Source organism: Ictalurus punctatus, chromosome 27, assembly GCF_001660625.3.
Source record: "Ictalurus punctatus breed USDA103 chromosome 27, Coco_2.0, whole genome shotgun sequence".
NCBI classification, from domain to species: domain Eukaryota; kingdom Metazoa; phylum Chordata; class Actinopteri; order Siluriformes; family Ictaluridae; genus Ictalurus; species Ictalurus punctatus.
Genome location: NC_030442.2, coordinates 9,429,112 through 9,442,715, shown reverse-complemented (window position 1 = coordinate 9,442,715; position 13,604 = coordinate 9,429,112). Strand labels below are relative to the sequence as shown.

Genomic DNA, 13,604 nt, shown 5'->3' with positions numbered 1-13,604 from the left:
AATAATAGTAGATGAGTACGCAAGCTAACAAACTACGTGTGTCTAATAAAGTGATCAGTGAGTGTACATATGTATGACGCATGTAAGAAGGCTGAAGGTTGCTTGTTTTACTTGAAATTATTAATAGCCATACATATTATATGATATCACGCCACTCTTATGTCTCCGTTGTCTTATGAAGGCATTTGTAGTAAAGAAATGACCTACTGAGGTAATATTACTAAAGGTACTAAAGTGCAAAATGAAGAATTTAAAGCGAGAACTAAATGTGCATTGTAATAATGCAAACGCTTTACAATGTAAAGGACCGTTTAAAAATCACAGAGATGTCTGTCTGTAAGAAACTAATGATCAACCACTCTTATGTCATCAAAATGTTGGGATTCATGATGGGATTATGGCTGAGAGTTCTCTTTAAGGACAGAAATAAAAACCTGTAAAAGTGTTAATTTCCCTCATACAGAACTAATCCCATCCAAATATTCTGACGTAAATGTTTTCATGCTTTTGAAAACGCATGCACGACCTGGTTCAAAGAAATAGACTAAATGCCTTCATCTGCAGTGAGCCATTTCATAGTGCTGTGCGCTAGAAAAATCTCTTCCTGAGAATCTCTTACTATTCCTTTATATTTCATGTTCCGCTTCAGCAGGCCTGATTGATTCACCATCCACCACGTTTGTCATATGAAAGTCTGTCTGAAAACATAAACCTCACATCTCCACCTCACAAAATTGAATTCGGTCTCTGTAAATGGTGTCATGCACTGACCAAACAGCAAGGATGTAGCAGAGCTCGGCTGTCTTCAGATCCTCTTTCTCAGATCACGTCGCTGCTGCCTCGGCCCAGATCTTCATCCAGCGGAAGTTCCCTCAGACCTCTAGTGGCCACGTGACACCCTTAGTAAGGACTATTATGTGATCCATTCGGTTACCTAACCTCCTCTTAAGTCCCTCAGGTCGCTCAGGTCACGTGGAAATGAAAAGTTGGTCCTCTATGCCGTTAACAATTTCTGAGTATATTCAGGAAAAGACAAAGTCAGTACTGCAGCAGGATCATTACTCTGAAGTCATAATTATCTAAGCTTTCCTTCCACCATCTATGCAAGTCAATTAAATCTCTCATCACTCCATTAAAATGGTAACTCACCCGAATACAATGTGTTTATAGCTTTCATTAATGAAGAAAAGAAGATAAAGGGTTATTTGATCAGCTCTGGCCCACGAAAAAACACAATTCAGAGATGCTGAAAAGAAATTCCTTCAGCTTTAAGCCCAGCAGAAAAGATTCAACATGATACAAAGCATTAGAGCATCTAGTGTGTTAAACAAGCACTCAAAGACGTCCTAACAATCTATTAGAACTCGTACTTGCGGCTCCAACAGTTAGTCAAGTCTTCTAGCAAGAAGATGTCCGAGTGATAATTGAACCAAATCTTGTGGTTCACCTGACCATGAACAAAACTGACGTAACTCTCATTAAGTTCTTCTCAACAATTAAACTGTCATCTCGCTCCCTTTACGTCAGTACATACAGTCTGTTGTACATTTCATGAGAGTGCCAAAGTTAACAATTCTCCAAGGCTAAAATTTGGGCCTAGTTTAGAAAAATGCTTAATTTGTGAGTTAAAAAAAGCCCCAGTAGCGAGCGGAGGTTCTAACTCGCTTTGCTTCTTGTTAATGTCATCGCTGCATAATAGCCGGGGAGATGGATGGGCGTGTGGCTCTGCTGGTCTGTGTTATGTGATGGATTTTTAAAGGGCAGACCGGCCTGATAGATATCTCCGGAGAACAGAAGTAACAGGCCTTAAAAGTTCTCGTCGCCTCAATGGCTGAATTCCTCATTATGGCCATATTAGCAGTGAGCGATGGAAGGAATTAACGAGGAAAAGCTATAGCAAAACAGATGGGAAAAAAAAAACAGGTTTGCACAAACATAAAAAGAAGATTGATCCTAGAGGAAAAGGATGTCAACATTTCTGTCAAAAGGTTCTTTAAATAACATGACCTGTTATATGTATTGAGTAGTAAAGCTTGATTGAACCATCAGAGTTACTGTTCATGCTTGTTCTAAACCCCAAAGCGTTCAAATCACTGGCACGTACCCAGCTGACATCTTGACCATTCAAATCTCTCAGCATTTGAAATGCCTTCAGATATCTGCTATTCTAGTTTCTTCTTTCAAAGGATACTGCCATATCAAGCAATCTTGTAGGCTTCAGCAGCGCAAAATGTGACGGTTAAAGAACAATAAAAGCACTTTATTTGATTTTGTCCCCTTGATCATTCCGACAGACATTCTGACTAGTGTGACCCATCGAATCAATGCATATGAAATTACCATTGTACTGCAGATATCAGATCGTAATAAGTCTGATGACTAATTCAGCCTTTGGAGATACTGTTCAGCCACGAGAAGAGATGGGGGAGATCCACTCTAATAGCTCGGGTATGGAGGCTCCGGTCTGATCGATAGTGGCAAAGGAAGCGCTCGACACAGGCTTACACAGCACACGTGGAGAAAAGTGGGTGGTTGCTATGGAAACGCCCAACATGCCTTTTGCTGAAGAGTATGAGATGTGTATAGCAGAAACGATATTGTTGGCCGTTTCTTGTCAACCCAGCCCCAAGCAGGGTGGAAGACTTAAACAAATGATACATCAGAAACCCAAAGTCTGCAAATTCAAAGTTAAGAGAGTATTCCATCATGTGTATGAGTAGCAACAAGTTTTACAAAATACATTTAGTGATCTGAGCCCAGGTTCCCAAAAGCATCATGAAGATAAGATAATCTGGCTAGAGAGTGTGTTCAGTGTGATTCTGGGAAACTCTATAGAAAGACCTATGAACTCTTAGAACTCTTATCTCACATCTGACAAGACCAATATGCTCTAATCCTTGCAAATATGTAATAGAGCCCAATTCAATTAGTTTGAAAGGTTACAAAGGTTACAGTTAGGGATGAAGGTAGGATTCAGTTCACTAATCAAACCAGAGAGAGCAAACAAAATGCGAAATCTATAAAAGTCTGTAAAAACTCTCCCTTTTTTGAGCTACAGTAATGTGTCTAACCCTATGGCCAGTCTCTGGTCAGAAAATGGATGGATGGAGGGATGTCCATCAGACACAAGCTCCATGAAAACATGACTTGGGAAACAATCATAATTTGAACATTTGGGATCTACTCATAAACATTTGACGTTCGCTTTAGGTTCTTTTCCTCCACAATGTGTCTTAAATGTTTTGTTGGCTCAAGGCTGCCTCCTTTACAATCATTTCATCGCACCCTTTATTATCCCTCATTTCCATGTTTATCTCCTTGCCATAAGTAAAAGCACCCTGGCCCTTCCCCATCTCTGAATAGAGCCTGAGCCACCAGGCATGGGACTAATGACCAGCCCTGCACAACCCAGCCATCTGGAGAGGAGGATATACCCCCTCCGGTTCCTTTACCCAATCAATCACGCATGCAAAATGACACAGAATGTCATTCCATTCATACAGTAGAAGAACCGTTATTAATGTATTCATCTGGCACACACTAAGTGAATACATTAATACAAAAATATTATTTCTCAAATGATGGCTCCGTAGCCTCAAGGTTTTTATAGCTGAGGCTTGAAGACTGTGAGGCTTTCAATTCAACTGTGTGAGAACTTGTGTGTGTGTGTGTGTGTGTGTGTGTGTGTGTATGTGTGTATGTGTGTAGCTCTGTTTTTCTCAGCAGTGACAGTGACCTGTCCCTTAGACTTTATTCCACACTTTCACCCCCCATCTGGCCTTTTTGCTCCCAGATCAAGCAAAGCACTTTCCCTAGGCTGAGTGCTTCTCCTAATTAAACCCTAAATAAGCCCATCTGTTGAGCTATTGACCACAGCCAGTGTTCTGGTTTTATTAGAAACGTAATATTTAGCTTCCAGGGCGTTCATGACGGATGGATGGATACAGATCTATATAAAGCTATGTGATTAATACATTATTTCTGCCTTGAGATGTCACCCTGGCTCTGCAGTACCGAACGTACTTAATGCTTGTCATGAGATGTGAAAACAAGCAGTCGTGCAGGACGTGTTGAAAATCAATATACAGCTGTCCTGACGGGCTCTTTGAGTCCATCCTCGGTGACGTAATCCCAATGGAGCAGTTAATGGAGAGGATATCCCACAAAGCCGCTGTGGTGGGACAGAGAGGACGGGGATGGAGCATTGGAGATAGACAGAACAACACCATGGAGGGGCAGCATGATGAGTTGTTGGGCTTTGCTGTGTTTCTGTGATAAAGAAAAAAAAACACAGAGACAGCAGCAGGCCTTATAGAAGGGGGAGGGAGGACCAGAGGAGGCTAACACGGAGACAATACCATTGAGACCAGCCATCAGGAACATGGAACAGCCAATCAACAGTAGTACAGAAACAAAGAGCAGCTGTTCTAAAAAAAAAAAAAACATTTAAAAAATATAGAGAGTAATCTTACATTATGACTGTAATGTGTGTTACTTTGTCAGGTGGCAAGTCCACCTGTGCATCTCAGAGGGTAGCATCTTCATCTGTGAAGCTGATCGCAAACAAACCTTGTAACGGATTTAAATTCCTCACTTTATATTTTAAATCTTTATCAAACGCAAAAAAAAAAATAAAACTACTGACACATTTATATTTTTTATACGAACACTAATATAACACTAATAATCCAAAAGTTACATTTCCAACAATTTAGACTACTGATTCTTTCTTATCAGCAGATTCAGAATTCAGAATGAAATCACCAGTGTTTTGTGCTGAATTGAGGATTTTCTGAGCGCTAACAGGCAAAGTGGGTTTCAAAGCCAGGCTGTTGCTGTCTCCCTGTGATCTCCAAGACAGAAAGCATGGTCATTGTGAGAAGAGCCTTGTGGGAAGGGGGTGCAACCATGACAACCAGCCACTGTTACCCAGCACTCTACAAACGAGAGCCAATTGAACGCTGGGAAAAAAAGAAGACTTCAACCCCCTCGGATAGAAACACACAGACAAATTGTTCTGAAAGTCAGTGCAGCAAGGCAGTCAGCCACTGACACTTCACACAGGCTGAAAGACAAAGCTTTCTTTGTGGCTTTTTCACAAATTTCGACATCACTGAGAAGAATTTTATTATAGCAATATTAGAGGTCGACCGATGGTGGATTTTACCAATACCGATAACTAAGTTGGGCAGTACCTGCTGATAACCGATTAATTAACCGCTTTTAAAATTGATACCGAATGAAAACTTAACACTCAAAATAAAATACTACTGAACTTTACTACAATAATATACATAAACAGTACTGTGCCACGAAAATGTGCTGCTCTTTTTAAAATGAAATAAATATATAAATATTAATATATCCATCCATCTTCTATACCGCTTATCCTTTTGAGGGTCACGGGGAACATATGCATCCAAACTGAACCAAAAATTAACCATTCCAAATGACAAATACAAAAACAACATCCAAAATAAATGTAAAAACCCCGAAAAAAACACTTCAAATAACACAACAAAAATCTGTCAGTGATGGACAGTTTTTATTTTGCCTCTAGAGGCCGCTCACGTGTGGATTTTTGCCGATAACTGATAGTTCCAGCAATCGGTTACTGGCACCGATTAATCGGGAAAACCGATAGTAAACTCTAGATAGTACTCATGCACTTTAAATTACATTTTAAAATGTCGATTTTCTCAGTACTTTTATGAATATGGATTCACAGAACACAATGTATTTGCTCAGGAAAATATTAGAGGATGACCCTGAAACATTTAGCCACAGAGCATTTGCTAAACTAGCTAGCTGACCTCACAAAATGTTAGCAATGAAAAAAAATTTTGTTTTATGGTATATATTGACAGGATTGTCTACGGTTAAATAAATCATAATTTAAATTGAGATTTCAATACTAAAACGCCACCTGCATATACTTGTGAGAAATGCAAGATAGTTAAGTAGCCACTAAACAGCCAGCTAGCTATTAGGAATAGCTGAAATCACACATTTGTACAGATTTTTCTTAGATGTTTCTAGTCAACTTTAGTAGCTTCATAGACATTAAAAACATTTTAAACAACTTATTAGCCTACATAAATTGTTTTTATGTTATAACTCGACATATTTAAAGGTAAACTCAGAATAAGTACGCAGAGCTCCATCTTCGTGATGCAGTCATTTAAGTAAGTCTTTATTTATTTTGTCTTCTTTCCTGACAAAATAGTTTTATTTATGGAGGCCAGTGGATCGCACCAAGCCCTGCACGATCGCTCTGTTTCACGCACTGCGGCTGTTTGTGGAACTCTGCCAGTAGCTCTTTACAGGTGCTATACATCAGCGCCTCTCTGCCAGCAGACGTTCTGTGGCTCAGGAGTGGAATGTACACGGTTTGATTATGTCCCTGTCTTGCCGGGAAGTGTTTTGGAGTCCTGCAGCTTTCACAGGGCATTGCGTGAAGCCCTGACCTGGCACTCTGCCTCCATCTGTGGGCCTGAGAGGCTGCGTGGCTCAGCTACTTCCCTGCTTCATTAGAGAGCCACCTTTGGGAGGTCTAGCTGAAGGAGCGAGTGGGGTAGGAACGAGAAGAAATAAGACACAGTAAAGACAAGAGGGGAAATCTAAAGGACCCAAGCAGCATGATTTCACATTACGAGATGTCTTCAGGTTGTATAGATAGCTCATTACGTACAGTGAATAAAGGAAAGAAAATGCAGACTTGCACGTTCAATTCGATTCAGAGGAAGGAGGTTGTGAAATTAAATACTTGCGTTGCTTGATTCAAACAGTGGTCCTGCTTTAGCACTGAGAACTCTCGTATGCACCCCCACCCCCTCCTCATCTATCTCGTCCCCTCCCCCAATCACTTGCTTTCACTGTATGAGTCTCTTTAGTGACATATGGACGATCCTCTGTGGTGGCGGCTCCATTTATTGTGCAGCGTTACTCTCAGCAGCTATGCCAACGGCTGCAGAATGCACTAAAATCCCTGCCGCTAACCAACCAGAGGCCTCCAGCTACAGTAAGATTCATTTAGAGATGACGAGTTTCAGTCGGAACTAAACTAATGTATTCAGCCAAGCCCCACACAGGCTCGGCCTTTTGTTGTGCAATATGTAAGGAATAAAACACGACAGAGGATGCTGTTATAGGACAACAATCAATGGTGGCCTGATGCGAAACGGAGTTATTGTTTACCGCTCTGAATTCATTATTTTCCACTATCAGCGCATCCCAAAGTGTTTTATTCCTCTTATACTACAGCAATATGTCAACAACTGAATTTTTCATTTATTTCTGGCTGACACATTGTGCTTTTTGACCCTTTATAGTCAGATTTAATGTTGTTGAAGATCCATGAGGCAAGTTAGTTCTTGTTACCACTTACTATAAACAGCTGGTCTCTCAATAGTCTATTTTTTCCGAGTTTTTGAAGTCAATACGACCAAAAAAATGAAGCTTGTCTTGTTGCAGAGAAAAGTGCAAAGTGCGCTGACCCGAAGACTTTCCCGTGGCAGAAAACTTACTGACTGTTACAAAGCGGTTACACATGAGACTCCTGACATAAATGTTAGACATCCTACAGAAAACTTCACCAACTCAACATTTATCAGTCCCTCCAGGATTTAGATTTTTTTGTGAATCCAGAAACTAAAGCAAAATCAAAGAAACGCTACAATATTTGCAGCAGCTTGCAATTTTTCAAAATTACCGCAGACTTGGACCAAAACGTGGCATGTGATGTCATCACGCCAAAGCATTCAGCCAAAGCCCCCTTCGATTCACGTGCATCGAACATGAGTACAGCTAAAAGGTCTCATTTACCAAAAAACATCACTGCGAAAGACTATTTTGTGCAATTGTAATTTAGTCCAAGTCAATAGTTTTCTGCAAAAAAGTACAAAAACTCCGCAAGTTGCATCACAACAATCACAAAAACACTCAGCGAAATCCTGTATGGACTGACTTATATGTCTTCCTTTGTAAAATAACACATTTTTTAATCTGTTTTTTACTAACTTTGATTACGCAGAGTGTCTGCTATACAAGTCCATGTGAATTAGTTGTTACTATAAGAATAATAAAGGATTAATACAGGATTAGGAACAATCAACAACTTCCGATCAATCAGATTCAAGTATGCTGTGGTATAAATCTAGTTTGTATGTCTCTGTATTTTAAATACGGTGTGTGCAGGAATACATGCAGGATTCACCATGCAAGATATTAGGAGAGACATTAGAGAATAATTCATTATTCCTTTCTTTAGGGTTACAGTGTGCTTCTGTACTTCTGAGGCCATAGCTAACTCACATATTAGAAACCAGAGTTATCTCCAATAAATATGCTTAATAATGCACATTAACACATTTCGTGCAGTCAACCTAATCCATGCTCACATCCATTTGATGTCAAACACTACAGCACCAAAGTCTCTGCAGCGGTCTGTCAGACCTTCATAGCAACAGCTGACTGGTTTACTGATTATGTATGGACTTTGGTATGAGCATGTAGGCGGATGTATGCAGCTTAAATCCTTCCTAACTTCACACATAACTCTGACTGCACTCAATCAACTCCAGGCAAGACAAGGCCATCGGTCATTCAGGGCTTCATAACACACTGAGCACCAAATGAACTGTAGCAAGATCAATAACCATACACTTGTAAAAAAAAATTACTATACACTTGTTGGAAGAAAAACGGTTCCATCTAGCACCCTTGGTTAGTAAACCAAAATATTGTGTTTTAGATCTTGCCAAGTTCTCCTCCACATCACCACATTGCTGTGTTGCCTCCACTGGCAACCTGTAGCAGCCTGCATCAGTTTTAAAGCACTGATGCTTGCCAACAAAGAGAAACATGGACCTACCTGAAGGAACTTATCACACTGATCAGCACTGCACTCCCTTTGAGACTCTAGTACAGCTCAATTTGACCTACCACTCCTCAAGGAACAAGGAATACATGCTTCAGGACTTCTCTGTACTGGCACTAATGTTGTGGAATGAACTCCAGTGGCTGTCGGAAAACAGCTGAGTCACTGACTGTCTTCAAATGAAGACTAAAAACATGGCTCTTCAGCGAACACTTAAATGAGCACTATTTATTCATTTATTTTTTTTTTAACTCATTTTGTTGGGAACTCAACATATTAACTCCTCACTAACAGGGCATTAGCATGCTAGTATAATTAGATCCTGACCTATTTGTACTAGCATGCACAGCATTTGTGTTTTATTATATATATATATATATATAGCCATATTGCACACCTCTACAAATTAAGTCTACCATCATAAGAGTCCTAAACAGGTTGTCCCTTCCTCACACAGGGGATGTCTCTTTTAGAAGTAGAACCCTATTAGAAAGATAGAATTGTTAACTATCCAAAGAGCCCTTGATATTAAAAAGTATATGAACAGTCAGCAAAAAAGTATTTCACACAGAGCATTTGTTGTACAATCACATATCATCAATTCACACAAATACTCCTACAACTGTGCAATGTGAAATAAATGTACAAGCCTAGAGGGTTCCTCACTAGGCGAACCCTTAACAGTACTATGTTGAACCCCACCAGTGTTGTTGGAAGTGCTGTTATAGGAAAATAATTAACAATGGCATGGTGAAGAACAAAGCACATCATACTTTTTTTATAGATATGTTTAATGTTCTGAATGGCTCAAGAAAGCAGTCAGTTCCTGTCACTTCTGTTACAGCAGCTCTATGTAGTTGTTCCCTTACCAGGCTCGCATTTTTCCTCTCTCGAATAAGTGAACAAGACAAAAATGCAATTTGCAACATTACAGAGAAACCGCAACGCCCTCTGTCTTGAAAACTTTCCTGTGTTCAGAAAACGTGACTGCACTGACAATGGAGACTCCTTCCATAAATGCCTCACAGGAAACTTCACCACAGCAACAATTACACATCTGTTTATGTGAACCATCTGCCATACAAGTCCCCAAGTAAGTTGTTACTACAGAAACAATAACGTATTAGAACGAGTGCATGAATCAGTCCTTGAAGGATTTTGCGATCGCAGAAATGAATGCAAAATCAAGGACACTCCATTATTCAGAGGAGCTTGCAATATTTCAAAATTACCACAGATTTTCCGTAGATTTGGGCCAAGATGCGTTGTGTGATCTCATCACAAAGTGCAGTGTGACGTCATCACAACGAACATTCAGCCAAAGACGCTTTCGATTTGCGCTCGTCGAACATGAGTACAGCTAAACGGTCTCATTTACCAACAAACATTATTGCGAAAGTCCGTGCAAAACAATTCCATGCAATTTAAGTAAAAAACCACACACACACACACACACAAAACTCAGCAAATTGCATTGCGAATTTTGAAAAACACCCCAGCAAAATCAAATAAAAAACTCCACGGAATCCTGTATGGGCTGATTAATATAAAGCTGTAAAAGCTGTAACTACTGTCAGAACTGCTGCTAAAGAAAATGAATCAACACATTCTGACCAATCAAAATAACACTGTGGTCAATTTAACTACCAACCAACGTATTTCTTACTCACAATAATTAGCAGACTGGGCACTCTAATCTATTTTTGTATCAACTTCTAAATATTGTCATATGTATCATGAATTATGAGAATCATTCATTCATCTTCAGTACCGGTTTTATCCTGGTCAGGGTCATGGTGGATTCAAATCCTATCCCAGGAACACTAGGCATGAGGTGGGAATGCACCCTGGATATGACGTCAGTGTATCGCAATTTACCATGCACACACATTCACACACTTATTCACATGTCGGGCCAAGTTACAGTCAGCAATCCACCTACTACCATGATTTTTTTTTTAAAAAAGTTGAGGAAACTCAACTCAGATGCTGGGAGAACGTGAAAATCCACAAAGCCCAAGCTCAGGATCGAACCAGGGACCACGGCGGTGTGAGTTGGAAATGCGTCCCATTACACCACCTGTTTGGATCATTTTGTCTTTGCGTTTAACAGGTTTTGAGTAGCTTTTAAAGTTAGCACACCAAATACTAGCTGAAGCAAATTAAAGCCACAGCACAAACACACTAAAATGCCCTTTAATCGTTTGAAATTTTTCCTCTTGACGTTGCAGGTGGCCAGTAGGGGGCGCTCGGTCACGCACAGAATGATGAAGAAGCGCTGCTTCAGGATACCAGATCCGTCCAAGCGCGCACACATACACACACACACACACACACTCGCAGAACATTCAGTCCATAGCCTACCGTTTTATCTCAAATCACATTTTATTCCCGTGCCAGCTGCAGTCGCGTGTGGCGCTAAATCCGGATTTAACGCTTTAACCAGAACCTGACAGATGAAGTGACAAATGCAGAGAGCTAACTTCAATAAATGTCTCGTCATATAGACAACTGAATGTCAGCCCAATGCAACTGAGTGCAAAAGTATACTAGAGATTACAGATCTGTCCAAACTGTCCAACTAGAGCCTACTGTCACTATGTGGAATGAGACACAGCCCAGCCGGTGCGTGATGCTCACAGCTGGGGACGAGCATCAGTGCAGCGCGTGCAGATCAGAACGAGGGTGCCTAACACACACACACACACAGACACACACGCACGCACACAGAAGCACAAAAGCGCACGGACCTGTCTGTCCTTTGCCCAGCGTCTTCTCCAGCCGGTACGGTCCCACGTAGGAGGCGTGCTGAGCGCTGCTCTCTTTCCCCGATAAAGAGGACATTTTGGCTTTAGAGTGAAAAAGGAGCGATGCTTCAGCGATCAGCTGCGAGTCCGCTATGTGGGGCTTTCTCAAGGCCAGTAGGAGCAACTCCTTCCCCGCCCAGCTCTCTCTCTCTCTCTCTCTCTCTCTCTCTCTCTCTGTCTCTGGGGTGCACTGCTCTGCCTCTCTCCTCCTGCAGATGGCGCAAGACAGCAAACACGCGCGCATGGGTTGCCAAATTGCTTCTCTCCATAGTCATGTCTAATAGTTGTCCATTTATTTTTCATGTATGAATTATATTGACCACCTGTGAAATGAAATGTGGACCCACAAAGCCCTGGACACCTCACCATCACACCCATACCCTACGTGGTTCTTCCCCAAACACTTTCCACAAAGTAGGAAGCACATAATTGTATAGAATGTTTTTATGTGTAGTATTACAAATTCCTCTTCACTGAAACTAAGAGGCCCAAACATGTTCCAGCATGACAGTGACACTGTACACAAATACAGAGCTCCATGATGAAGACATGGTTTGCCAAGGTTGGAGTGGAAGAAGTAGAGTGATCCGTGTAGATCCCTGACCTCAACCCCAGTGAACACATTTGGGATGAATTGGAACACTGACCGCACCCCAGGCCTCCTCACCTGACATTAAAGCCTTACCTCACTAATGCTCTCACAGCCCAGCTACAAAATCTAGTAGGCAGCATTCATAGAAGAGTGGAGATCATTGTAACAGCAACAGAGGGATCTGGAATGAGATGTTCAGCAAGCACATATGGGTGTGATGGTCAGGTGTCTATAAATCTTTGACCACTATAGTGTATTTTTGTATGTTTTAATTCTCATAGTATTATTGTTTATTTAATGAAACCATGGAGATCACCACACAAATATGAAAAATCGGCCGAAGACAAAACCGAATATAATGAAAAACCTGGCCGAAAGCCAAAACCAAACCCTTTTTTTTCCATGTTTTTTTCCATTTATTTTGCCTTTTTTTTCACCATTGCATAAATTAAATAGTCAAAATGTGCTTTTTACTATTTTGTCTTGCTTTTCAAAGAAAAAAATAAATCACAAAAACTACAATTTCAAAATATTTATTTAACACTGAACATTTTTTTTTTCATTCCAGCAGGCATAGGCTACCAACAAGGCACAGTATAACTTTAAATAAATAAATGAATAAAATAAAAATATTTTGATGTGGTCATCTTTGAGCCCCTTGAATAGCCTATGTTAGTTCTATAACTGACTGCTGAAAGAATGGAACACTCTGAAGCCTACAACAAAAAAGTGCATTGACAAGAGTGCAGAAAATGGTTCTATTGGGTTCTATACGGCTGATTATATTGGGGATATATACCACTCGCGGAGTATTATAGGAGATATAGGATAGTTAGATATGTTGTTAATGTTATGTTCATTGATAGATTTAGTTAGTTTAAACTATAGATTAGTTCATTTAGTCCCTTTGCTTGTCTTGACTACGTTTTTTGGATTATGATTTGGATTTATCTGCCTGCCCTTAAATAAACACGTCTTTACCTGCTTCCGTACTCTACTCCCTTACGTCTCGCGACGTGACAGAATACTCTGGAACAAAAACAAAAAAGTAAACATCCGAAGAGCACGTGCGTCGTGCACGTAGCTCGCGCATGCGCACGGCCCCTCATCGAGGTCGTGTTATGCGCGCGACTCACTCTGGTTGCTAGACTATTTGGACGCGTCATCATCATGTCATTGTTCGGTCAAATTTATTCGGCCTTTTCACTATTCTGTCGAATACCGAAAATGCTTTTTTTGCTATTTATATATATATATATATATATATATATATATATATATATATATATATATATATATATATATATATATATATTCTAGATTTTGA

The 13,604-nt window shown here is 40.3% G+C and overlaps 1 protein-coding gene across 1 annotated transcript in view; it reads right to left on the bottom strand.

The window, feature by feature from the left end:
• brsk2b (BR serine/threonine kinase 2b) overlaps positions 1-13,374 on the bottom strand; it is a 177,622-nt gene extending 164,248 nt beyond the window's left edge. The window contains exons 1-3 of the mRNA XM_053676633.1: positions 13,259-13,374; positions 12,371-12,458; positions 11,629-11,894 (exon numbers count right to left, since the gene is read on the bottom strand). Coding sequence (XP_053532608.1) covers positions 11,629-11,894; positions 12,371-12,417 — 313 coding nt within the window. The 5' untranslated portion in view covers positions 12,418-12,458; positions 13,259-13,374. The remainder of the gene's footprint in view (positions 1-11,628; positions 11,895-12,370; positions 12,459-13,258) is intronic.
• Between the last annotated feature and the right edge of the window lie 230 nt (positions 13,375-13,604).